Source organism: Petaurus breviceps, unplaced genomic scaffold, assembly GCF_028583685.1.
Source record: "Petaurus breviceps papuanus isolate PSGF00001 unplaced genomic scaffold, PetGlider_PUasm1.0 90700, whole genome shotgun sequence".
Classification (NCBI taxonomy): Eukaryota; Metazoa; Chordata; class Mammalia; order Diprotodontia; family Petauridae; genus Petaurus; species Petaurus breviceps.
Window position 1 is genome coordinate 825,819 of NW_027187315.1, and position 24,771 is coordinate 850,589.

At 37.9% G+C, this 24,771-nt stretch overlaps 1 protein-coding gene across 1 annotated transcript in view; it reads left to right on the forward strand.

Moving 5' to 3' along the window:
- The first annotated feature begins 3,195 nt into the window (after positions 1–3,195).
- The window catches only part of OTC (ornithine transcarbamylase), a 75,651-nt gene continuing 54,075 nt past the window's right edge, over positions 3,196–24,771 (forward strand). The window contains exons 1-2 of the mRNA XM_069065670.1: positions 3,196–3,272; positions 23,573–23,711. Coding sequence (XP_068921771.1) covers positions 3,196–3,272; positions 23,573–23,711 — 216 coding nt within the window. The remainder of the gene's footprint in view (positions 3,273–23,572; positions 23,712–24,771) is intronic.

A 24,771-nucleotide genomic window follows, 5' to 3' on the forward strand; every position in this document is an offset into this window, starting at 1 on the left:
TTAGTAGAACTTTGAAGGAGATAGGAGGCTCCCATTGTCGCTACTATACTGTAACTTCCAGGGGTGACAAGAGATCCTTCAGCTTTAGGTGCCTAAATCTTTCAAGAACTCCTGGGGCCATAACTGGGACTATACTATCTTTCTCACTCATTCATTCATTTATATATTTATTCAACAAATATTATCATATTTTAACATTATCATATTATCATATAATAACATATTATCATATAACTACTATGTTCAGAAGACACTGCTTAAATTGCATTGCAGAAGCAGATGAACTTTAAAGACAGAAAGAAATGTAATGTACAATGTTATAAGTGTATAAGATTAGAGTACTCCACACTCAGATGTTTCTTCTTATGGCCACTAGGCATTATAGATTCCAAAATCAGATAATGCCTATTGGCCCTTAAATTGTATGAGAGCCAATATATGGGATATGCTTCAGTCCCTACCCTGATCAGAGCCCTTACCAGGGCTACCATAATCATTCATTCATGTAAGAAACATGTATTAATCTCAAAATGTGTTGTTATTGTGTTATTATTAAATATTAGCACTGAGCTAAGTGCTTGAGGAGGTATAAAGATAAGAGACAGACCCTGGCATGAAGTTGTTTACAAAATACCGTAGCATGGTGAAATGACATTTACAGAGACAAATAAAATAGTACAGGATAGGCCATTATAAGTGGAATGAATGGAATATAAAGGGCTGTGAGATCAAAGGGTCAGATGAGAATGTACTTCCATCTTTGGGGAACTAAGAATTATTTATTAAGTGCACAGTGTGAGTAAGTTTCGATGAGGAATATAGGACTGGTTGAGACTTTTTGGGATAGTGGGTATTCTCAAATATGAAGATCTCAAGGCATCATCAACTGCCTATTGGACATTCTAAACTGGTGCCCTAGAAGCATCTCATACTTAATATATTCAAAATAGAACTTATGCCTCCCCATCCCCCAAACCTACCCCTCTTTAAGCCTCCCTATTCCTAACCCACCACCATTCTCCCAATCTCCCAGGGACAAAAGTCAGGCATTGTCTTGGACTCTTCACTCTATGTCACTCCACATGTGTGCTCAGTTGACAAATTTAATCTCTTCTACCTTTAGAATATCTCTCCCATTTGATCCCTTATACATTCATGTAGCCACCATCTTAAGTGCAGACTCTTATCACTTCTGGCCTAGATTATTGAAATGGTTTCCTCAGTGGGCTCCCTGTCTCAGATCTCTCCCTTTCTGGTCAATTTTCCACACTGATGCCAATGTGATTCTTCTTAAACCAGTACCTAACTACATCATTCCTTTTCTGAATAAATTCCAGTAGTCTCCTATTGCCTCTAAGATAAAATATAAATTCTTCTGTTTAGTTTTTGAAAGTTCTCCACAGTTTGGCCTCAACATGTCTTTTCAACCTACCTCCCCACTCTTAGATCTATTCAGACTTGCCTTCCTTCTTTTTATATATGACACTCCATCTTCCATTTCCTTACCTTTGTGATAGATGCCTCTCAAGACTGAATGGGAAGCCCTCCTTACTTCTTTCTGATAGAATCCTTCTCTTTCTCTAAGATGCAGCTAAAGCACCATTTTCTACACAAATTCTTTTCTAATTCCCAATTGCTAGTTCTCTCCCTTCCAAAATTCCTTATATTTAAATAATTTATCTTTATTTTGCATATGCATATATATTCATGTGCACTTATTGTCTCCCCATCTTTAATAATAACAATAACTCATATTTATATAGTGCTTTCTATGTGTCCAACTCTGTGCTAAATGCTTTACAAATATTATCTCATTTGATCCTTGCAACATTCTTGGGAGGTATACACTATTATTATCTCTATTTTGTATTTAAGGAAAATGAGATAAAAAGAGTGACTTGCCCAGGGTCACACAACTAATCAGTATTTGAGACTGGACTTGAACTGGGATCTTCCTGACTCTAGGCTTTGAGCTCTATCCACTCCTAAGCTCTAGCCACATGCCTTAGAATGTGAACTCCTCCAAGGCAGAGTTTCCTTCAGGTTTTTTTTTTGTACTTGTAGCCCCAGCACCTGGTAGATAGTAGGCACTTAATGAATACTTGTTGATTGATCTAGTTCTTTATTCTAGGTCTTTACCTCCCTCCATCTTCCCCTTCCCCTATAGAGGAATGATTATGGAGGCATTTCTGAGACTCCAAAATATTGGAAGCTTGTGTTCTGCCATTCCCTTTCTCATATTCTGAGTTAATTATTTTTGTATATCCTATAGTGATGTAATATTTTAAATATTTAGTGTGGCATAGGAAATAGAGGGGGCCGACCTTGGGAATAGGGCAGCTACGTGGTACAGTGGATAGAGCACCAGGTCTAAAGTCAGGAAGACTCATCTTCCTGAGTTAAAATCCAGTCCCAAACACTTACTAACTGTGTGCCCCTGGGTAAGTCACTTAACCCTATTTCTCTCAGTTCTCTCTGTAGCTTTGCCAAGAAAACCCCAAATGTGGTCATGAAAAGTTGGACATGACTGAACAACAGAGAAAGAGGACCTTGAAATTAGCAAGATGAGTATTAAAATTGTGCATGTGAAACTGACTTTTTGACTATGGGAAACTCACTCACTCTTTCTGTGTCCAAACAACTTTCTATAGACAAATTGTTGATCTATACCAGTGGGAGGCATTTCCATGTCATATTTCCCTGTACCAATGAAATCACAGGTCCCAATGAAACAACCAACAAAAACTAATGATAAATCACATTTTTAAAAGTTTTGTGGTTATAAAGTGTTTTATGTATGCTATCTCACTTGATTTCATTTCATTCTACCTTGACCACAGTAGGCAGTCAGTAAATATTTGTTAATGGATGGTAGTTGAACCTACCATTGTGTGACTCAATCAATAGAGCAAGGAAAATCCTCTCCTGACTTGGCTCTGAAATGGAAACCAAGAGTTAATATCCCTTTAAAAAATACACATCAGTGCAATTTGGATTAAAGTACACCTGCCCCTTAACCCTGAACAGCATGGATCCTAACCAGGAAGGCTAGATAAGGTGGTTGAAAGGTGGTATTACCTTTGCTCCCTCATTCAAATAGAAAGTCCTCTCTTTAACCAAGGTGCTTCTGCTTGCTGATTTCGTGGGAAGGAATTCTTGAATACCTCCAGCTGTCTTTCTCATTATCAGCCAAAGATGCTGTTTAATTTGAAGACCTTGCTGAGGAGTTCAGCTCTCCAACAAGGAAGCTGGCTGGCAGTTCGAAATTTTCAGTAAGTGTTCGATATGGACTTTCTCTTATCTTGGGAATGTGAACAGTTCTGGTGATGACTAAAATGATATTCTGTTCACAATGCAGCAAGAAAATTGCCTCTTCTAGGGGTTAGGGGGTTAGGGTTAGGTCCTCTTTTCTGAGAGGGTCATAGCTAATTTAGTCTGACCAGTATTTATTTGAGTTGTCCTTTCTTTTCCTGTTTCTGCACTGATCCTATTTCATTTTGTGCCTACTGTAGCAGGTATGATTCTATGATTTTCATTTCTACCATAGCTTTGGAGCTAGAAGAGACCTTAGAAGTTATCTGGTCCAGTTCTTTCATTTTACAAATGAGGAAAGTGAAGTCCAGAAAAAAATTTGTAATTTGCTCATTCCATTTCAGCCATATCCAGTCCATTCCATTCTATTCAGAGCCTTTAAATTCTAAACAATCACCTATCTTAAAAAAAATTAAAGGAACTAATTTATATTGGACTATCACCCAATATCTGAGAGGTAATGGATAGAGACTTGAGTTTGTGTCCTGCTTCTGGCACCTATTTGCTATGGGATCTTGAATAAGTCACTTAACTTCTGAAACAATTAATCTTCTAATCAATACACATTTATTAAGTACCTGCTATCTGCCAAGGCAATTCCAATCTGTGCCTGTGAAGGGAGTTTCCACACTGGGCAGGTCACCTACAGGGGTGAAATCTCTGGTCCAACCAAGGGAGAAAAATCAGCAATATTTGCTGAATGAGAGGCATAGAATGAACTAACTGACAATATACCTTTCTCAACCAACTCTAATGACTTCCTCTTGGCTCTAAGGAAAAGTATGAAGTTCCCTGTGTAGCTTTTGAAGTCATAGACAACCTGAACCCAACCTATCTTTCCAACCTCACTGGCATGACTTCCCCTCCTACTCTCTGTGATCTAGCCAAAATAACTTTCTCTCTGTTTCTCACATACGATACTCTATTTCCCATATCTGTGCTGTCACTGGCCATCCCTCATACATAGAACACATTCCTTTCTTACATTCACCTCCTAGAATGTTTTTCTTCCTTTAAGATACTGTTCAATGTCAGTTATAACACCAGCACAATACATGGCATATTGCCCAGGCATAATCAGTGACCTAGTATTTTTAATAGAACAATTATATCACACATACATACTACATTATAAATTATATTTTAAAACAATATATGTAAATATAATTTATTTCTATCTCAAAAAATGCTGCTCAAGTACTGTTTTGTATGAAACCTTTCCTGATTTCCCAAACTGCTAGTACCCTCCCCCTCAAACTTCATACCTCCCAAATACCAATACCTTGTATTTAGCTACTTTGAATAGATTTATACTTATTAATTCTATTTTCATTCTATACATATTTTACATTCACTTCTTTTCTCCCCTATTAGAATGGAAAGCTCATTGGGAGTAGGGATTTTTTTTTCTTTTTTTTTGTACTCTGTGCTTGACACATAGTTGGCTCTCAAATGATACTTGATGATTGATTGATCTCACTCTAGGGATGTTGATGTTCATGGAATCTTGGGATAAACTTAAAATCCAACACTGAAGGACTTAGATATACATATTTTTAAAAGTCATATGAAGAAAACTTTCTGCCTGAAGCGAATAACAATGTTTTTCATTTACATTTGAAAACTCATTCCCTAAGAGTCTGGATTGCATGGCCTGCATTCTTTCATATTCTCTCAGAAATGACTATTTCTTGATTCTGGATTTGAGCTAGCAATTGGAAGAAAGATGCTTTAAAGCAAGCATAGAAGCCAATTTGAGAAAACAACTAGGGTTGATCTCAGAGAGATATATTTGCTGTAGTCACAATGAACCTCCAAACTCAGTTTCTCTTTCTTTTTTTCATTACAAACATAATTGTTCCAATAGATATTTGAGCTCATCAATGTGAGTATGATCTCTAACAATGTAGATAGCAAGTCATGCATACCTCATCCTGTACATTTGGGTCCAGTCCTCCTAAAAGTTCATCCAAAATCCTGAGGGCATTCTTAATAACCATAAATCTATTAAGCAGACAAGTGCAATAAGGATTAAAATCATGTACACGAACCATAAACCCCAAACTATTTATAACATGCCTATTCAATTCTATTCAACAAGCAGGCATTAAGAACCTATTATAGACCAGGAACTGGGAAGGGGTTGGGGGAGGTTAGGAGATTGGAAGGGGATACAAAGTAAAAAAAAAAAAAAAGTGAAAAATTCTCTGCCCTCAAGGAACTTACATTTTACAGAGGGATGTACAGAGATAAAGAAATGAAAAAGTACATACAAAGTGAATACAGATTAATTTCTGAGGGCTGAGGCATGGGGGGACAGCACTAGGCTTAGGGATCAGAAAAGATTTCTTGTAGGAAGGAGGTAGGACCTGAGATTCACTTTGAAGGGACCTAGGATTTAAAGAGGGGATATTAAGGAGGGAGGAATTCTAGGTATGGGGAGACAGCCTGTTCGAAGGCAAACAGGCAGGAGATAAAATTTCAGGAACCACCAATGAGCCGGTTCTGTTGGAACATAGAGTACATGAGGGTGAGTCATTTGTAATCAGCTGGGAGGATAGGCAGGAACATCAATTTAGCAACCCCATGAGGGATGAATTGGAGAGAAGAGACATTGGAAATAGGAAGACCAATTAGGAGGCTACTGTCAGGGTCCAAGAGAGAAGTGATGAGAGTCTGAACTTTGGTGGCAGATTATTAGAGAGGAGGGGACAAATGCCAGAAGTGTGGAAGCAGTAGCAAAAGGGCTCAGCAAAATATAGGGCTGTTATTTTGTTTTAATGATAGAAATAACATCTTATTTATTCAGTGACATCTGATTTTCTTTTTCTTTTCTGTCTGTGTCCATAGCAGATTTTAAAACAAAGTCTCTGTGGTGAACTTAGGGAGGCAGTGTGGTGTCATTGAAAGAATATCGGACTGAAACATCTTTAGACCGAGAGTCTAGATTGAGCTCTTTAACTGATTCATCACAATGTGACCTTGGAAGTGTCACAACCCCTCTAGAAGTCAGTTACCTCACTGACAAAATGAGGGGGAGCAGACTACAGGATCCCTGAGGTCCTTCACAGATCTAGAATTCTATGCTTCTGGTTCAGATAGCTTCAAGCAGCCATCAAGAAGGCCAATAGGATGTGCTGCCTTTCCAGATTCCACCCCTTCGTGCTTCCTGTAGACACACACACACACACACACACACACACAGGTACAGACACCCACACCCCCCCACACACACACACACCCCAAGTCCAGCTACTAGATGACATCCTTCTAAATAAACTAAGAGCAGCTCTGTTTCAGTGAGGTCTCTGACCTTTGACATTCCCCTCCTGAGAGGAAAGCTATTTGACTCTTGTTTGTTAAGTGTTATATTTTAACTTTGTTTATAGTTTAGCAAAGTGGATTTTGGCAGGAAATTGGGAGAATATGTTAACTTTTAATTTGATGTGTCCTGTGCCTTGAAACAATAGTACTTAAAAAGATATTTTTTAATTCTAAACTGGGCAAATCCCCCCCCCAAAAAAAAAACCCTCAAACATTTCTATATATAAAAGTTACAAAGAATGATTTTTTTTTAATTTTGCTTTTTGGAGGGGGGAAGACAGGGCAGTTGGAGTTAAGTGACTTGCCCAAGGTCATATGGCTAGCAAGTGTTAAATGTCTGAGGTCACATTTGAACTCAGGTCCTGTGTTCTATTCACTGTGCCACCTAGCCACCCCAGGAATGATTCTTACAGAGTTATAGAAAAAAACAAATTTAATTATATATGATTTTGTTTTTTCAAGTATTTATCAAATTTAACATGATAGTTCCAAAAGTGTACTGTTTTCCCATTTTTCTCTGGACTACTTTCTGTTCTCTTCCATGAATTAAACAACGAAATATCATTGATGCCATTTTTCTTCCTTCCTTTTTCTTTTTCCTTTCTGTTCTTTTCTTTTTTCTTTTCTTTCTTCCTTTCTCAAAATTCAATTTTGATCTTCCTCTCTCCTTCTTTCCTTCCTTTCCCCTTCTCTCCCTCCCTCCCTTCCTTCCTTTTCTTTCCTTTCCTTCCTTCCCTCTTCTCATTCTCTCTCTCTCCCTCTCCCTCTCCCTCTCCCTCTCTCCTATCACTACCCCCCCTCACTTTCTCTTTCCCCCCAATTTTTTTAACCTTTGTAACAAGTTACATAAAACAGATTCATATATTGGTCATATCTAAAAATATGTGTATCATTCTTTATCTTTGATCCATTTCTTCTCTACCAAGAGGTCATTGAATTAATTGGAGTTCTTAATCTTGCAAAATAATTTTTTTTTACAATGTTGTGATCATTATATAAATTGTTCTCCTGGTTCTAGTCATTTCGCTCTGCATCAGTTCATATACACTCTTCCCATTTCATTTGAATCTGCCTTTTTCATCACTTCAAACAGATCAGTAAGCACTTCTTGGTTTCATATTCTATACATTCAGCTATTCTCCAATTTGAGGACATCCCTTTAGTTTTCACTTCCTTAATATAACAACAACAACAACAAAACACTACACTACTATTAATATTTTGGTGTATATGTAGTATTTTCTCTATCATTTGAACGCTGAACAGAGGATTTTATATTTGATCATGGAGGTGCTAGGGAGTTTATTGAGTATAGATGTGCTATGGTTGGGCCCCCTGATTTAGGAAAATAATTTTGGTGGTTAAATGAAGGATAGGCTAAAATGAGGAAAGGTATGTAACAGTCAGACCAACCGACAGGCTAGTGCAACAGTATAATAAGCATGAGATGATAAGGGCTTGGACCAGGGTGGTGGCAATATCCAAAGAGAGAAAGGGCCATATTTGAGAGGTGTTGCAAGAGTGAAAGGGACAGGCCTTGGCAACAGATTGGATGTGGAGTGTGAGAGATAGTGAGGAGTCAAGGAAGACATCCAGGTTGCGACTCTGGAGGACCTGGAAGATGGTGGTGCCCCAGGCAGTAAGGGAGGTTTGTAAGATGGGAGGGTAGAGGGAGAAAGATAGTAAGTTCAGTTTTGGATATGTTGAGTTTAAGACATTTGTTGGGAATCCAGTTAGAGATACTTGAAAGACAGAGATGTGAGCCTGGTAGTCAACAGAGAGGTAAGGAATGGATAAACAGACTTATGAATTCTCAGCATACATTATGGATGGTCTTCTCAAGAAATCCAGAGGATTGACTGATCCAGCAAATATGTTGTGTTCTAGGAGGGCCAAACCCAACTGGGTCATCTGTTTATTAGAAACTACCCAGTGGGAAGCATGTCCCTAATTGACACCACGCTGCTCCAGAGTAAACTTCATGAGGACTCTCCAGGGAAATCAAAGTCTGAGTCCCAACTCTTGCTATTTACTAGTGATGTGAAATTGTTTAAGGTTCTTAAATTCTTGGGCATTCAATTTCCTCAACTTTAATGGTAATGATAATAATTGCCTTGCCTGATTAAGAAGGTTGTTGGGGGTGAATCAAGTGAGATGATGTAGGTAAACTGCTTGCAAACAAGAAAGTTCTATAAAAATGTGAGGGATTATTATTGACATTGGGAAAGAGGTGACTTGGGGAGTCCTGGATGATTTGATCCAGATTGAATTAATCTTAGCCAAGAGGTCTAAAATTGGTGGATCAGAAGATCTGAAGGAGACTAGAAACATTATTTTACCTCTTTCGCAGAATAAGTTAGTTTTGTGCTTTCTATCCTCTTTCCATGCTCCCCCACCTTTCACCACAGTGAGCATCTAGAAAAGTTGAGAAATAGACTGCAAGACAATTCTCTTGAGGGTCCCAGGAACAATAGTAATGAAGATCTGGTTGAATAAGACAGGCAAAAGTTAAGGCCTCAAGTCAACAACAATTTAAACTTTCTTGGTGTGGTACTATTAGAGCTTTTGGGGGAAAATGGATCAGGTTTTGCTCCAAGGCCTCATTATCCAGGGCCATTTTCCCAAGGCAATGCCTCTTCTCTTACAGGCAGCCTTGGCCCTATGTTCCCTCTTCAACCCCCACAAAATGGGGAGACACATCGCTTTCTCTACTGACTAACTGTATCCCCCATCTGTACCATACTCTACTCTGTACCACTGCTGCTCCCTCACCCCTGTCTGATTTTTGCTTTAGATGAAAATATTCCTAGTTTACACCTCAAGGTGTGCTGAGAACTATTCCTCCACAAGTTATGTGGCTTTTTCCTGCATTCCTTGAAACTTCCTCTGGGTTGCTTTTCAGCTTAGTTCCTGTAAACTTATTGAAGGAAGTGCTGAGTTGTGGAATGTTAATGTCCTATTGTTAAAGTCTTGAAAATAGAAGGTTCATTTTATGTGATTTTCTATTGCTTGGAAATTATCTTTGGAGAATTCAATGATTTTTAAGCTTGTTCTCACAATAAATAGGTACAAACCTCCATCCCCACCCTGCCTAGGGCTCAACCTAAAGTCAGATACTATAAATTTGCATTTCTTAGAATCCTACAACAATGCTTATCAATAGTGAGCATATTTGATTAGCTACAAATAAGGGCTCAAATGAGTTTCCTTTCCCTAGGCAGGTAGGTGCTCCAGCTAGCTCAAACTGCTCAAGAAAACTGATTATTAAATTTTCAGTGTGAGCATTATACTTTGGAAAGTGGCAAACTGCAAATGCGGGTTTGAGTTATTGTTTTGTGGACTTAATAAATGATGGAGAAAATCTTAATAAATTCAGATTACACTTAAAAGAATGGTATTAGTAAAAAAGAAAATATTTTGGAGAGTCAATTGTTAAGCACCTATCAGTATACCCCTGCCTGGATGGTAGTAGTGATGGAGAAAGAGAGGGAGCTGTGAGCAGAGGTAGGGTTTGTAGTCTGTTTGCCAGAACCATACTGACAAGATGAATTAGCAATGCCAAGAACTATAAGATCAGATTCTGTTAAATATTACATGTCTGAATTTTGGGTAACTGAGATCACCCTACAGATTTCTAATTCCAAAGGAGAGTGTCCTAGGAGATATAAGACAAACTAACATCTGGGTTCTATTCCTAGTTCCACTACTTATTAGCTAATGTAACTTTAGGTAAATCATTTAATCTCTTTAGGTCTCAGTTTTTTCATCTGTAAAGTGGGGACAATGATATTTACAGTACTTACTTCACAAGTTTCCAAGGTATAAACACACACACTGAAAATTTAACAATCAGCTCTCTTGAGCAGATTGAGCTGACTCCAGCACACATTGGCATAGGGAAAGGAATTTATGGCAAGGACAACTTGTTGGAACCTCTCGGTCTCAATTCACACTTCACTGTGGCTCTGAGAGTTCTTAGTATTGTATTGTCCCAAACCCACTCTCCTTTCTCACCAAGAAACATAAGGCTGAAATTCTCACTCAACACAGCCACATTGCCTCACCTTCCACCCTTCTCTCTTTCTAGAGCTCCTAAGCTGACTTTCAACCATCCTGATATAGGGGGCTGTCTCCAGTCATCCTGATCTATATGTTGCCACTGGACTCAGATGGCTTCACAGGAGAAAGTGAGACTGGTAACTTTGCACAACCCTCATTTAAATTCAGTTCACTTGCAAGTCATGACATTATCTTCCTGATGTCATGATCCTCTTCCAGAATGAAGGACAAAGAACAACTCTGATATAAGGGGTGATTCAAAACCCATTGCCAAAGAACTCTCTCAATTGATGGAGATTGATTGCTCAATGCTCCCTGAATTTGTGAGAAGCAGAGTTGGTGAGAGTTTAGGAGAAAGGGGATCCTAGTCTTTTTGTTTCCAGTTTCCAGAGAAAAGACACATTTCCAGATTCCCTTTCAGTACCTAAGAGGAAAGAAATTGTAAGCACTTCAACCATATCCCTGTCCCCAGCCAAGAACACTAGAGATGTTAGGGAATTTTTCCTTGGGAAAAAGGTTCTTTGATTTCTATTTGCTATTGACTTGGATAAATGGATTTATTCACTATTTGCTATATGTATACATTATGAAAGTGGCATTTGATGGTAAGGAAGTTAGGCCTTGGAGATATAGCTTGGATTGCTCCTTCTCAATTAAGGGCTAATAATTAGGAGCTCAATTTACACCTGTGAATTATTTCTCCTAAACTAACAACATTTAAGGGAGCAGATAGATATAATTCTAACACAGCATTTCCTTTCACTGAGGGGAGCAGAGTTACCAGTCTCTAGCCCCAACCTCCTGCTTTCCCTCCTGGCATGAATCAAAGTCTTCTTTGGAGAAAAGTTGGGAGATGGAGTCTCTAGAGTAAACTGTGTCCTTCAGAACAATTCTGGCTGATTTTGTACTGCCTGGGAACTATGAATAGTTCTTACCTTTTAAAATAGAGTTCTATTGTATGCAAAAAAAAATAAATAAAAACATTCTTAACTGATGCGCCACAGTTTTCCAGCCCCTACTCTAGGGATATTGTTGCCTCTCTCTGAGTCACATCTATATAGACCTATGTCTGTACACATAACCTACCTACATGAACAAAAGAGCACACAGCACGGCAGTCAGTCAGCATTTAATGAGTGCCCACTATGGGTTAGGCACTGTGTAAAAATCTAGGGAAACAAAGAAAGGCCAAAGACAGTCCTTGTCCTTATGAGGAACTCACAATCTAATGGGGGAGATGACTTACAAACAAATATATACAAAGAAACTATATACAAGATAAATGAGAAATAATGAGAAGGAAGGCACTAGAATAATGGGAGACGGGGAAAGGATCTGAGAGAAGGGATTTTAGTTGTGATTTGAAGGAAGCCAGGGAAGCCAGTAGGCAGAAATGAGGAAGGAGAGTATTCCAGGCATGGGCGACAGCCAGTGAATATGCTGGGAGCTAGGAATATCTTGTTCGTAGAACATCAAGGCGGCCAGTATCACTGGATTCCAGAGTATGGGGTGGGTTTGGGATAGGTAGTCTGGGGAGGTTATGAAGGTCTTTGAAATACAAACAGAATTTTTTACTTGATCCTGGAAGCAATTAAAGAGTCACTAGTGTTTGATTAGGGGAATAATATGATCACATCTACACTTCAGGAAAACAACTTTGGTGGCTGAATGGAAGATGGACTAGGGTAAGGAAAGATTCGTATCAGGGAGACCAACCATCACAGGGAGAGGAGGGCTTGCACCAAGGTGGTGGCAGTAACGGGAAAGAAGAGGGCACATTGGAGAGATGTTCTAAAGGTGAAATCTACAGATATTTGGAAACAGATTGGATATGGGTGTGAGGGATGATTTCTCAGAAGTGAAGCCTCCTCGAAAGGGTTTATAGTTTTTGTATTATTGAAACACAGTTTACTCCCTTACAGATTAACATCTGTAGTTAGCCACACTTTGCAACACAACTTAAACTGTGCACTCTTGCACACTCTTGCAAAACTTCCCATCTCTGAGCAAACTTGTGTGACTGCCTTTATTCTTTGTTGCTGGGGAAGATTCACTTGAATAAATTGTGCCCCCTGAAGCCCAGCCAATGGAATAAGGGGAAGGGATTTCAGGGGAGGGCTCACATTAGGGTATAAAAGGACCTTGCTTTCTGGAATCATTTTGTACTTCCCTGCCCAGGACCACTCATTTCTGCTTTCAGGTATCTAAGTCTTTGTATTGATTTTTTGGTAGGGTCTCTGTCCCACACATGGGCAGTGGGGGTGAGAGAGTCAAGGATAACTAAGTTCTAAGTCTGGTGAATTGGGAAGATGGTGGTGCCCTCAATCATAATAAGGAGGTTTGGAAGCACAGAGGGTTTGGGGAAAAAGATATTGAGTTCAGTTTTGGATGTGCTGAGTTTAAAATGTCTATACAAGGCATCCTAAGATTGAAATAATGGGAAGTGATGAGATCACTAAATAAAGTAGAATACAGGAAGAAAAATATGAGTGTCTTGGACACCTCGGGCTTTACCTAGATTAATATTATATAAAGGATACTGAGAAGGAATGGTCAGATAGGTAGGAGAACCAGGAGGGACCTTTACATGTGGGAGCCATTCTAGAAAAATATTAATATAATTTATGGTCACTTATTTTTAGTAAGATATTGGATTACAATTTTTTTTTCTAAAAACTTTGGACAATTTTTTTTTTTCAGTCTGTAGGTTCTATAGTATTTTGCCTTAGGAATAGTATATATATATGTGTATATATATATATATATGTATATATATATATAATCTTTATTGTTACTTGGTTCATTGGTTGGTTGTTGTCCTTTGTTCTTGAAGAGTACCAAAACTATGCTAAAGTTAAGTTTCAATGTGTCAGACTGTGGCTGATCAGACCAATACAAGCTCAGAATGCTCTACCACAGGTTGGGCACAAATATTCTGTGGGAACATTTGGAGTGGATTCTCCAAATCTGTGCACCCTGTGTTTCCTTTGAGCTGTTTTAATTCTGCTTTGCTTACAGAGCACAGCACTTTCTCTGATGTGGGTACACTATGCTGTGTGGTCCTGTGCCAGTGTCTCCCGTGTCACACAATCAATTCCAAAGTTCCTGAGAGAGACCTTGAGAGTATCCTTGTATCGCTTCTTCTGACCACCATGTGAAGGCTCTCCATAAAACAGTCTTTTTGGCAAGCATACATTTTGCATTCAAACAATGTGGCCAGCCCATCAGAATTGTGCTCTCTGAAGCAGAGTTTGAATACTTGGTAGTTTAGTTTGAGTAAGGACCTCAGTGTCTGGTACCTTATCCTGCCAGGTGATCTTCAGAATCTTCCTAAGACAGTTCAAATGGAAGCGATTCAGCTTCCTGGCATGGCTCTGGTAGACTGTCCAGGTTTCACAGGCCTACAACAATGAGGTCAGCACAACAGCTCTGTAGCTCTTCACTTTGGTAGGCATTCTAATACCTCTTCTATCCCATACCATATCCATTTGGAGCCTCCCAAACACTGAGCTAGCCCTGGCAATGCATGCATCAACTTCATTGTCAATATCCCTGGAAAGTACACTGCCAAGGTAAGTGAACTTACCCACAGCATTCAGAAATTCTCCATTTGCTGTAACTGATGATTCCACGTATGGAATGTGGTGGTGGCTGATGGAGCACTGAGCCTTCTTGGTGTTAATTGTTAGGCCAAAATTAACACAAGCAGCAGAGAATTGATCCATACTTTGCTGTATCTCAGCTTCAGAGGCTGTATTGAGTACATAATTAAGTTCAAACAGAAATCATGCATACTCTCTTCACTTTGGTTTTGGCTTGTTGCCTTTTCAAACTGAAGAATTTACCATCAGTGCAGTAGGTAACCTTGATGCTGTATTCATCCTCATTGAAAGCATTTGCCAACTTTGACCATTTACCTCAGGTTGAAGTCAATAAAATCATTATTGTTTATGTATGTATATGTATATTACTGTATATTATGTATATACATATATACACGTATACATATAATCAAATTTTTTAACCTAAATTGCCCTAGACTTGTATTGAGTGGAACTTGAAATATCCAGCATTCAATTCCATGAGGCACATTATGTTTGTTTATACTTTTGCCAGCCTAGAATAAGTATTGGGGTTTTTTTTTTCCTCCTTGCAAACAGCTCAGGTTGCAATTTAAGTATGTATACTTGCAGTTTCTGTGAATAACTTTGAAGGAAGGATTTATTTTTCAGACATTTTTTTTGATATTGCTGAATCCTGAGGACATCTCTTGCCTCCTTTCCTTATCTAGCCTTTTGCACTTGAATGGGTATTATCTCAGGCTTGTAGTTTGAGTGGCCAGGTGTAGCAGCAAGCACTCCAAGCGTCCTCAGGGTTGCTGCCAACACAGGTTCTTAGATCTGCTTTGTTAAAGGAAAGCAACTCAAAATGGACTAACAAGCTTACTTTAATCAGTCAAATATGTATCGTTTACCTAGTTCAGGGTAAAAAGGTCAGCACCCCGAACTTCAGAATATACAGACAGAATTATCAAGACAGAGTAACAGATCAAGTAGACAGTTTCCAAATTGTCCAAGCATTACATCCATACCAAATCAACATCTGGGGTTTTCAAAGTCGGGAGGCTCTCAACAATGGCTTCCCAGAGTTTCATCTGATCAAATCACAGAACACTTCTCAAAGTGAGCCCCAAAACAAAGCTACACATCAGGGCTTACATAGCCTTCTCCTGGCTCAGAGAATGTAACAACCTTATTGACTCACTGCCCAATCAAAAAGTATCTACTGAAAAACAAGCCTCCCACCCCAGGCTCCAGGTGCACTTTAGCCTAGGAGCAGGGAAGATCTTAAAAATTTACATTCCCGTTACACCAGGAACTCTTGACTTCATTTTGACAGCAATTTTTCACTGTGGTCACTTTTGTTTCAAAAAGGGATTTTGTCTTCCCATTCTGAAAAACACATTTTTATTTGCATTTTTGAACTCAGCTCTTCCTGACTCCAGTGCCACTGGGCACTAGCCCTCTCTTGACTTCCTGACACCCCTAAACCCCTAGAATCATCAATTTTCCCCTCTGCAAATACCTTCACAATAAAGAGAGTCAGGGAAGCAATCTTCCCACAAAAAGGACAAAACTTATTTCTCTCTTCCCTCTCTCAGACCTTTAGCATCCCTATCTTCTGACACTGGATTCAAGTCCAGCATTCTTTTCACTTTGTTATAATGATGAAAGAGTCTTTAAATCGTCTGAGACTCCAGAGGTATTTCTGTATTTGTCTCTGTGTTTTCTGAGCTTTATGAAATGCCTCACTGGATCTATGATCTCACCAACGTGAGTGTTTTCTCCCATGTGCCAGATCACAACACATTGTTTATGGGAGTTTTCCTAGCCTGAGTTCCATGAGAGCTCAGGGATCTCACCTACTACATTACTGGGGGCCAAAAAGTAAGTAGCCAGACTGAAAGGAAAATAAATTTATGAGTACATACATACAATCAGCAGCATTCAATCAATCAATATTTATTAATCACCTACTATGTGCCAGGTATTGCCCTAATACCTAGAATATGAAAAGAGGCAAAAAGACAGTCCCTGTCCTCAAGAAGTTTATGATCTAATAGAGGGAGACAACGTGCAAACAAATATATGCAAAAGCAAGCTACATATAGGATAAATAATAAGTATGCAAACCTTGGCATCATAGGAATTGTGAAAGGTCAGGCCTATTCCTGTGGGAAATGCATTTCTCTGAGCTTGATCTTATTAAAATTCCTTGTATTGGCAGGAAATCTCCAAGATATTTGAGGCTCCTTTTAAAATAGAATAATTCTTGCTCATCCTGCTGTCCATGGGGAAGGAAGGAAAGAGCAAACTCTAAAGTTCTATTTCCTTGGTCTCAGAAGTTACATTATCTGGGGAGGACATATTTCCCCTAAATTTACCTTACTTACCCTAAATTCACTAAGATAGAGTTATTCTATAATATTGTATATTATATACCATCCATATCTTCCCATCCCCTAAGACTCTTGTTCCTGTCCTCTCACAAATCTTCTACCCAGAGGAGCTACTCAATACAACGGCAGTCTACCTTTTGTACTTATGCAGATACCAGTGGAGTTCACAAACTCTCCATATCATATTTTCTCTCGGCAACCCCCTTCCATATCAAGTCCTTTGATGACAACTTCTATGCCACTTCTGACATAATTACATCATTATACATAATGCTTCATTGGTAATATGCTGAAACCTATTTTTAGCCATCATGGATTTTTACAATGCTTTTATAGTGACCTGCAATGTGAATTCTTCCAAGACTGTGATATTCCATGCTTCATAACATCATTGAAGTGTACTGTATTAAAATGGTGCCACTTTATTTTAGGGAAAAGCTTAGGGTCATTAAAAAAAATTACCCAATTCCCAAAATGCAAGCAAACCTCTAATTCAAATCTGGGTCTAGTTCATTATCAATCTCCAGTGTCTTTTCAATGTATATGTACTTATTGGTCAGTTTTATGAGTTGCCCATCTAACTGAATATCATAGAAACCTTTTTTATCAAGTTGTTTTGTCCTATTTGTATAAGTGAGGCCAAATTTTGAGTGAGTAAGGGTCTCATTTAGGAGCCTCTGTAAAGAACTCTCAAGGTTTGATAAAAATCATCATGTCATTTACAAACAAGACCATCTGTGTTCCCACTTTCATCTGGAGTTTGCACTGGGAATCTTCCATGTTAGTGGTGTTAGGGGAATTCCTCAGTGTAGAAGTCCTAAGATCCTCATGAATAATCCCTTCTAAGTTGGTCCATTTGACTGGAGGTCAATAAATCAGGAATTAAGCCTAGAAGATCAAAAATAAATAAATAACATCAGCTGACAGGCAGTTGAAAGATGAACAATAAGGCATTGAACCAAGGGAGATACACATATATAGGATTTTATATAGCCTTAGGACTGACATTAAAAGCAGCAGAGCTCCAGAGACTATCAGGTGAGCCTGCTTATCTTTTTCATTATTTGACAGGTTGAGTACTAGAAACAGGATGTCAGATGATTTGGGGGAAAATGTGTAAACCTTGGGGTCTCAGGAATTGCCAAAGATCAAATTTGTTACAGTTGGGATGTTTTCTGTATAATTAATCTCATCAAAATCTACTGGTGGGACTGGAGATCTAGGAGAGAGTGGAAGTCTCCTATAAGATAGAAATCAGTAAGACATTGCTGTCTTTGCTGCCCTGAGGGTCTCTATTTACATAAGCCTCTGTTTCTTGGATTCCTAAAATTACTTTTTCTGGGGAGAAGATGCTTGTCTAAAACTCCTGTGATGTATGAAGAGTTCTAGAGACATGGTTTCTGGGTAATTAATCATTTTATTAATCATGCTAGCATATAATTAATAAAAAGGGTCCGTGACCCTCTTGAATGCCAAAAGCCCCTCAATGAAGCCCACTTAACATTTATATGCCCTTGGAAGTGTGGGTGTCTCTGAGAGTGGCATTTGACTCTGACTGGTTAACGAGTAATGAGAAGAATTCGTATTATAATGAGAGGTGGACTTATTCTAATAAGGGGTTGGGAGATGTGACTTTGATGATGTCATTTACTTCCAAATCACCCCCAGCCTTGAACAATCTAATCAAAGAATTTATCCCCACTCAAACCTAGTAGAATACAAAGGGCTTTCCCATCTGGGTGGGGTCTGAACAAGATTGACGAGAAAATTAATCCAATGTCATTATCAGCAATGTTCTTCAGATGCTGGCTTGGCCAAGTAGAGAGTAAGGTTTCAGTAAGGTATAAATCCTGTGTCTCCCCAATATTAACAATCAGTTATTTAATAGTCATTTCTATCACTCATAGTCTACCTTCTCCACAGTGGTAAGCAACTGGGGATAACATATGTCTGTGGTATGCCTTGCTTGATATTACTAATAAGAAAGTCATAATAATAATGACAATAATAAGTTACCTCTGTTGTTATATCATTTAAGGAATCTTAGATGATTTTGATATACACACATTTTTGGAAGAGGGATTTTAAGAAGGCATTTTGCTCTTTGGAATTACAATGTTTTTTAACGCCAGGAATAGGAATATATTGGATATTGTATGCCAGGAAATCTTGGTTTTTCAGACTTTGTGGTTGTTGTTGTTTGTCCTTCATCCTCAAAAAGGACCATGACATCAGGAAAGTGATGCCATGACTTGCATGAATTGGATTTAAGTGAGGGAGGGCTGTGCAAAGTGACCAGCCTCACTTTCTCCTCCAGAGACGTCTGGGTCCAGTGGCAAGATACAGATCAAGATAACTGCAGATGGTCCCTTTTTTTCAGACTCAGTCTTTTTCTGAGACTACATATACTGTAGACCTGCCCTCCCCATCCACTCAACCTCATTTCTCTTTCCTAATGCCCCCTCCATTCTGCCCTGTACCTTTCAGAACCCACTGTGTCTGAGATCTTTTATGCCTGAAATCTTCTAAGCTACAAACTTCCAGATTCCTTGATGAATTCTCCTTCCCCTACCCCAATCAGAGGTGGAAAACCAGTTAGATGTATCTCTTCATAAAAATGCTTGCCACTTTTCAGTTTAATGGAGGTGCCTTTGTCTCAGAGCTGCCCTGATCCACAAGCTGACCTGATGTATGGAGTGAAGGCAGAGTCAGGAGCACCATTATTCTTGGCATAGTGATGTGGCAAATCATGGGAGCAGACCCTCTCAAGATCATGATAGGCTTCCTACTCCTGTTAACGGCCTTAAGGCCATCATGTTCAAAACTCTCTGGAGACCAGCAATGACTGTATCTATCCCCTGAACTGTTATTAGTCCTGGCTGTGTGTGTGTGTGTGTGTGTGTGTGTGTGTGTGTATGTATGTGTATAGGGGGGTCAGTAGGTTGCCCTACTTTGGAGGTATTAACTGCTGCCCCAGCCTTAGAGATGTATACCCTCCCTGGTGGATTCACCCTTCCATTACTTCTCCTGCCTCTTGCTGGGTTCCCTTGCATGGCCTCAGTTAAACCACGTGACTTTCTCTTCAATGTGCTCAATTAAAGGGACTGTTACTTCCAGCATCTGGCTTTTCTGTAAAGCTCTCCCTTTAAGATTCAGCAACAAAAACCAACAATAGTTAATAAACAGTAAGCACAGTGGAATTTTGTACTCTTTCAGTCAATTACTTGATTATAAATATATGGTCTACTATGGAATATTGTTTGTGAAAGCATACTTGTATTTTTTCTTATGCCTTTATTGTGGCTGACTTTGATATGTTGTTGTTACTGTTCAGTCATTTTTCAATCATGCTGGACTCTCTGTGACCCCATTTTGGGTTTCTTGGCAGAAATGGTTTGCCTTTTATTTCTCCAGCTCATTTTACAGATGAGGAAACTGAGACATACTGGGTTAAGTGACTTGCCTAGGGTCACACAGCTAGTAAATGTATGAGGCCAAATTTGAACTCACAAAAATGAGTCTTGACTTCAGGTTCAACGCTCTCTGTCCACTGCATCACCTAGCTGCCCCACTTTGATTTATGTGAAGATTATTTTATTTTCTATAGTGAAGAAATAGGTATATAAGTCAATAGTTATTAATTTTTTCCTTCATCACCTTTCTTAAAGGTGATCATGTCTGTTATTTCCCCCCAAGTATTTGGTATCTGTTCTCTCAAATGCTTTGAGAAGAGAATCCTTAAACATCCTTATTTTTATTATGTTTACCTCCATCACAAACCTGGGTCTGAGTCTTACAGATCATAGATCCAGAGCTGAAAGGGAGGGACTTGGGAGCTGACCTAATCCAATTTTCTCACAAGAACATGTCTGTCTGTCTATCTATCTGTCTATCCACCTACTACCTACTAAAGTACATTGGAGACTGTGATGTTAGAGCTCAAACGTGGAAGCTATATTGCGTTTGATAGAAAAAAACAATTTATTAGAGATTTTTTCCCACTTTTCATCTGTTGATTGCCTTCCTTTCAGGTTAATCTTTTAAATGTTCTTGTGATGTTCTTGCTTAAACATGTCCCTTGACAAGCTTTCTGTAAATGTCTGTTTTGCTCCACCATTTTTCACTCTTTATGAGATTATGCTCATAACCTACCACTGTGCTCCAAAAGATTTTATAAATGGTTTTCTATCCTAAACCACCTTCCTGCCCCTCCCCATTTTTAACTGCATTGGTTTTGTTTGTGCTAAAACTTTTAAAATTTTATGTAATTAAAATTATTCATTTTATCTCCTGTGGAAATCTCTTGTCTCTTGCTTGGTCATGAACTCTTCCTTTATCCACAGATCTGATAGACAATTGTTTCCATGCTGCAACAATTTTCTAATGATATTATCTTTTGTAACTAAATGATGTATCCATTTTTTGTTTATCTTGCTACATGGCATGAAATGTTCTATACCTTGCTTCTGCTAGTCTGTTTTTCAGTTTTCACAGCAGGTTTATTTTTTTCAAATAGTGAATTTTTGCCCCAATAGCTTGGATCTTTTGGTTTCTCAAATGCTAGGTTACTCCTTATTTACTCCTGTATATTGTATACCTAATCTGTCCCTCTGGTCAGCCACTCTATTTCTTACCCAGTTCCAAATTGTTTTGACAATTGCATCTTTATAGTATTTGAGAGCCAGTATTGCTAGGCCCCCTTCCTTCCCAGTTTTTTCCCACATTGATTCCCTTGATATACTGGACCTTTTGTTCCTCCAGATCAATTTTGTCATTTTTTTTCTAGCTCTATCAAGTAATTCTTTAGTATTTTGATTGGTATGGAACTGAATAAGTAAATTAGTTTAGGTACTACTATCATTTTTATTATTGGTTTGACCTACACATGAGCAATTAATATTTCTCCCCTTATTAGAGTCTGTCTTTATTCAGATGAAGAATGCTTAATAATTGTGTTTATACAGTTCCTGTGTGTTGACAGGTAGACTTACAAGTATTTTATGCTGTCTAGTTATTTTAAATGAAATTCCTCTATCTCTTCCTTCTGTTTTTTTTTATAATATATAGGAATGCTGATGACAAGTGTGGATTTATTTTATATATTGCAACTTTACTGAATTTTTAAATTATTTTGATTAGTTTTTTATAACCTGAAAAAGTGATAATTTTTTATCTTCTTTGTTTATTCTTATTCTTTAATTTCTTTTTCTTATTGCTATGGCTAGATATAGAATAGTAATGGTGATAATGGACATCCTTGCTAAACCCTGATCTTATTGGAAAGGCTTCTATTACCCCTATTATAAATAATGTTTGCTTTGGTTTTAAATAGATACCATTTATCATTTTAAAGAAAGCTCCATTTATTTCTGTGCTTTCTAAGGTTTTTCTCAGATATAGGTATTATATTTTGTCAGAAGTTTTTTTCTGCAGCTATTGAAATAATCATATTATTTTTGTCGTTTTTGCTATCAGTATGATGAATTATACTTAGAATTTTCCTAATATTGAACTAGTCCTGCATTCCTGGTATAAATTCAGACTGGTCATAGTATATGATTTATGTGATATATTGCTGTAATCTCCTTGCAAATATTTTATTGAAAATATTTGTATTAATATTCATTAGGGAAATTGATCTATAATTTTCTTTCTCTGTTTTGAATAGGTATCAAGACTATATTTGTGTCATAGAAGGAGTTTGATAGGACTCCTTCTGTATTTTTCCCTGAATAGTTGTATTGGAATTAATTGTTTTTAAATATTTGGTAGAATTTGCTCATAAATCCATCTGTTCCTAGATTTTTTCTAAGGAACTCTTTTCAACTTTTTTTCTAAGACAAAATTATTTAAGTATTCTATTTCCTGTTATATTAATCTGGGCAATTTATATTTTTAAATATTCAATCAATCAATAAACATTTATTAAGGGACCACTGTGTACCAGGTACTGTTCTAATTGCTGGGGATACAGAAAGAGGCCACCCAAAGAACCAACCAATATTGTGACCCAACAATAATTTAGTCAACAAATTGGTTAATATAGTGAAAAAATATGTCAAAATAGCATTCTCATTCTTTTTTTTTTTAAGCAATCAGGGTTAAGTAACTTGCTCAAGGTTACATGGCCAGTTATTTCTGGGTGTGGTGCTAAGTATCAGAGCCTGGATTTGATCCCCAGGTCATCCCGACACTGGGGCCGGTGCTCTTATTCACTGAGCCACCCAGCCACCCCTAAGCAATTGGGGTTAAGGGACTTGCTCAAGGTTACACAGCCAGGTGTTTCTGGGTGGATGCTAAGTGTCTGAGCCCAGATTCGATCCCCAGGTCGTCCCCACACTGGAGCCAGTGCTCTTACTTGCTGTGCTACCTTAACAACATAACAAGTAAATGAACTTTTTGTTTTTCTACTGGATTGGGTGAAAGCAATGTGAGTTCTTATAAGCACAATCAAAGACTTTTGCCATCAATAGAAGTAGCTTGTGCTTCATACTGGGGCCAAGGATTAATAGTTAGCCTGTATGACAACTATTCCAATATCAGTAATATATGAATTTTTAATAGACATTATTTGCATTAGCTATGCTTGATTTTTATTGACAAGCAACAGCAATCACTGTTAAATGGGAGCTACAATGTAACAAAGTAACAAATTTTCCCAATTAGTAGATGTTACCCTATTAGCAGCACAATTATTCATTCTCTCCTTCATGTCCTTCCTTTTCTTAACTAAAGGAAATATTGGTTCATTTAAATTCTAAACCATAGCTCTGCTAATTATATTTAAATACATTAACTTCACAGAATCAAGGGACAGTCAGTCTAATTTGTTATGTTGCTTCTCAAAAGAAAAAAAAACAAAGGGTACATCACTAAGGTTGTCTTTTAAAGTATTTTTCCCCTTTTTTTCCCATTCAGATGTGGAAAATCAGTTCAAAGTAATGTCCAATTGAAAGGACGTCATCTCTTAACTCTAAAAGATTTTACAGGAGAAGAAATCAAGTATTTACTCTGGCTATCAGCAGATCTAAAGTACAGAATAAAACAGAAAGGAGAGGTATGTAAAAACTTTGAAATTGCTGACAAAAAGATTACTCAATAGCAGCCTTTGCAGTAAATCCTGAGAACCTTTGGAATAGAAAATGATTACTGTGGGCAGCAAAATGAGTGATTTGATAATAAATTAGAGGATTTCATTTGTATGAAATATTCAAGTTCTCTTTTAGAAACTGGATCAGAACCTAAGAAAATCATTCATCGTGAAACATTTTCTTTTTTCTTGCACTAGCTCTCTTCTCTCATGTTCCCCTGTGTCCTACCAAATGAAAACAAGAAATATCCATTTCTTTCATTCTGTAAATTTCAGTTTCATATTGTATTTATACATATGAATATATTACTACACACACACACACACACACACACACACACACACACACACACACACACTTCAACAGCCTCAAGGAAAGCCATTCTTTGCTTGAAGTCCTCCAGTAAGAGGTAACCCACTATCTCCAGAGGCTGTCTACTCTGCTTCCAAATAACTTGACCTGTTTAGAAGTTATTATTTCTGTCAAAAAGAAATTTGCCCTCTTGCCACTTCTATTACTCCCCTTGGTACCAAATGGAGCAAATGTAACCCTTCTTCCATAAGATAATCTTTCAAGATAAAATGAGATAATGTATCTAAAATGATTTGTAAACATTAAAGTACCATATTTCTCTGCATTCCATTTTCAAATTATATACATACAAATGTGCATACATTTGCAATTATATATATATACCTACACACATAAATGTATGTATATATACATATATGTGTACATACACATGCATACACACATGCTTATTATACCTGTCTGCCCTTCATTAAGTTAACTCTATAAGCTCCAATTTTCTCATCTGTAAAATAGGAATAATAGTAATTACCTCACAGGGTTGCTTTGAGGATCACAGAAGCACTGAATTTCTTTTTTATAAAGGTTTTTATTGAACTCTTGTTTTTCATATCTTCATATGAAAGTATTCTTCCCCTTCCCCTTCCCAGAGAGACATCCCATATTTATATATTACATGTATAATTATGTGTGTATATATATGGAGAGAGAGAGAGA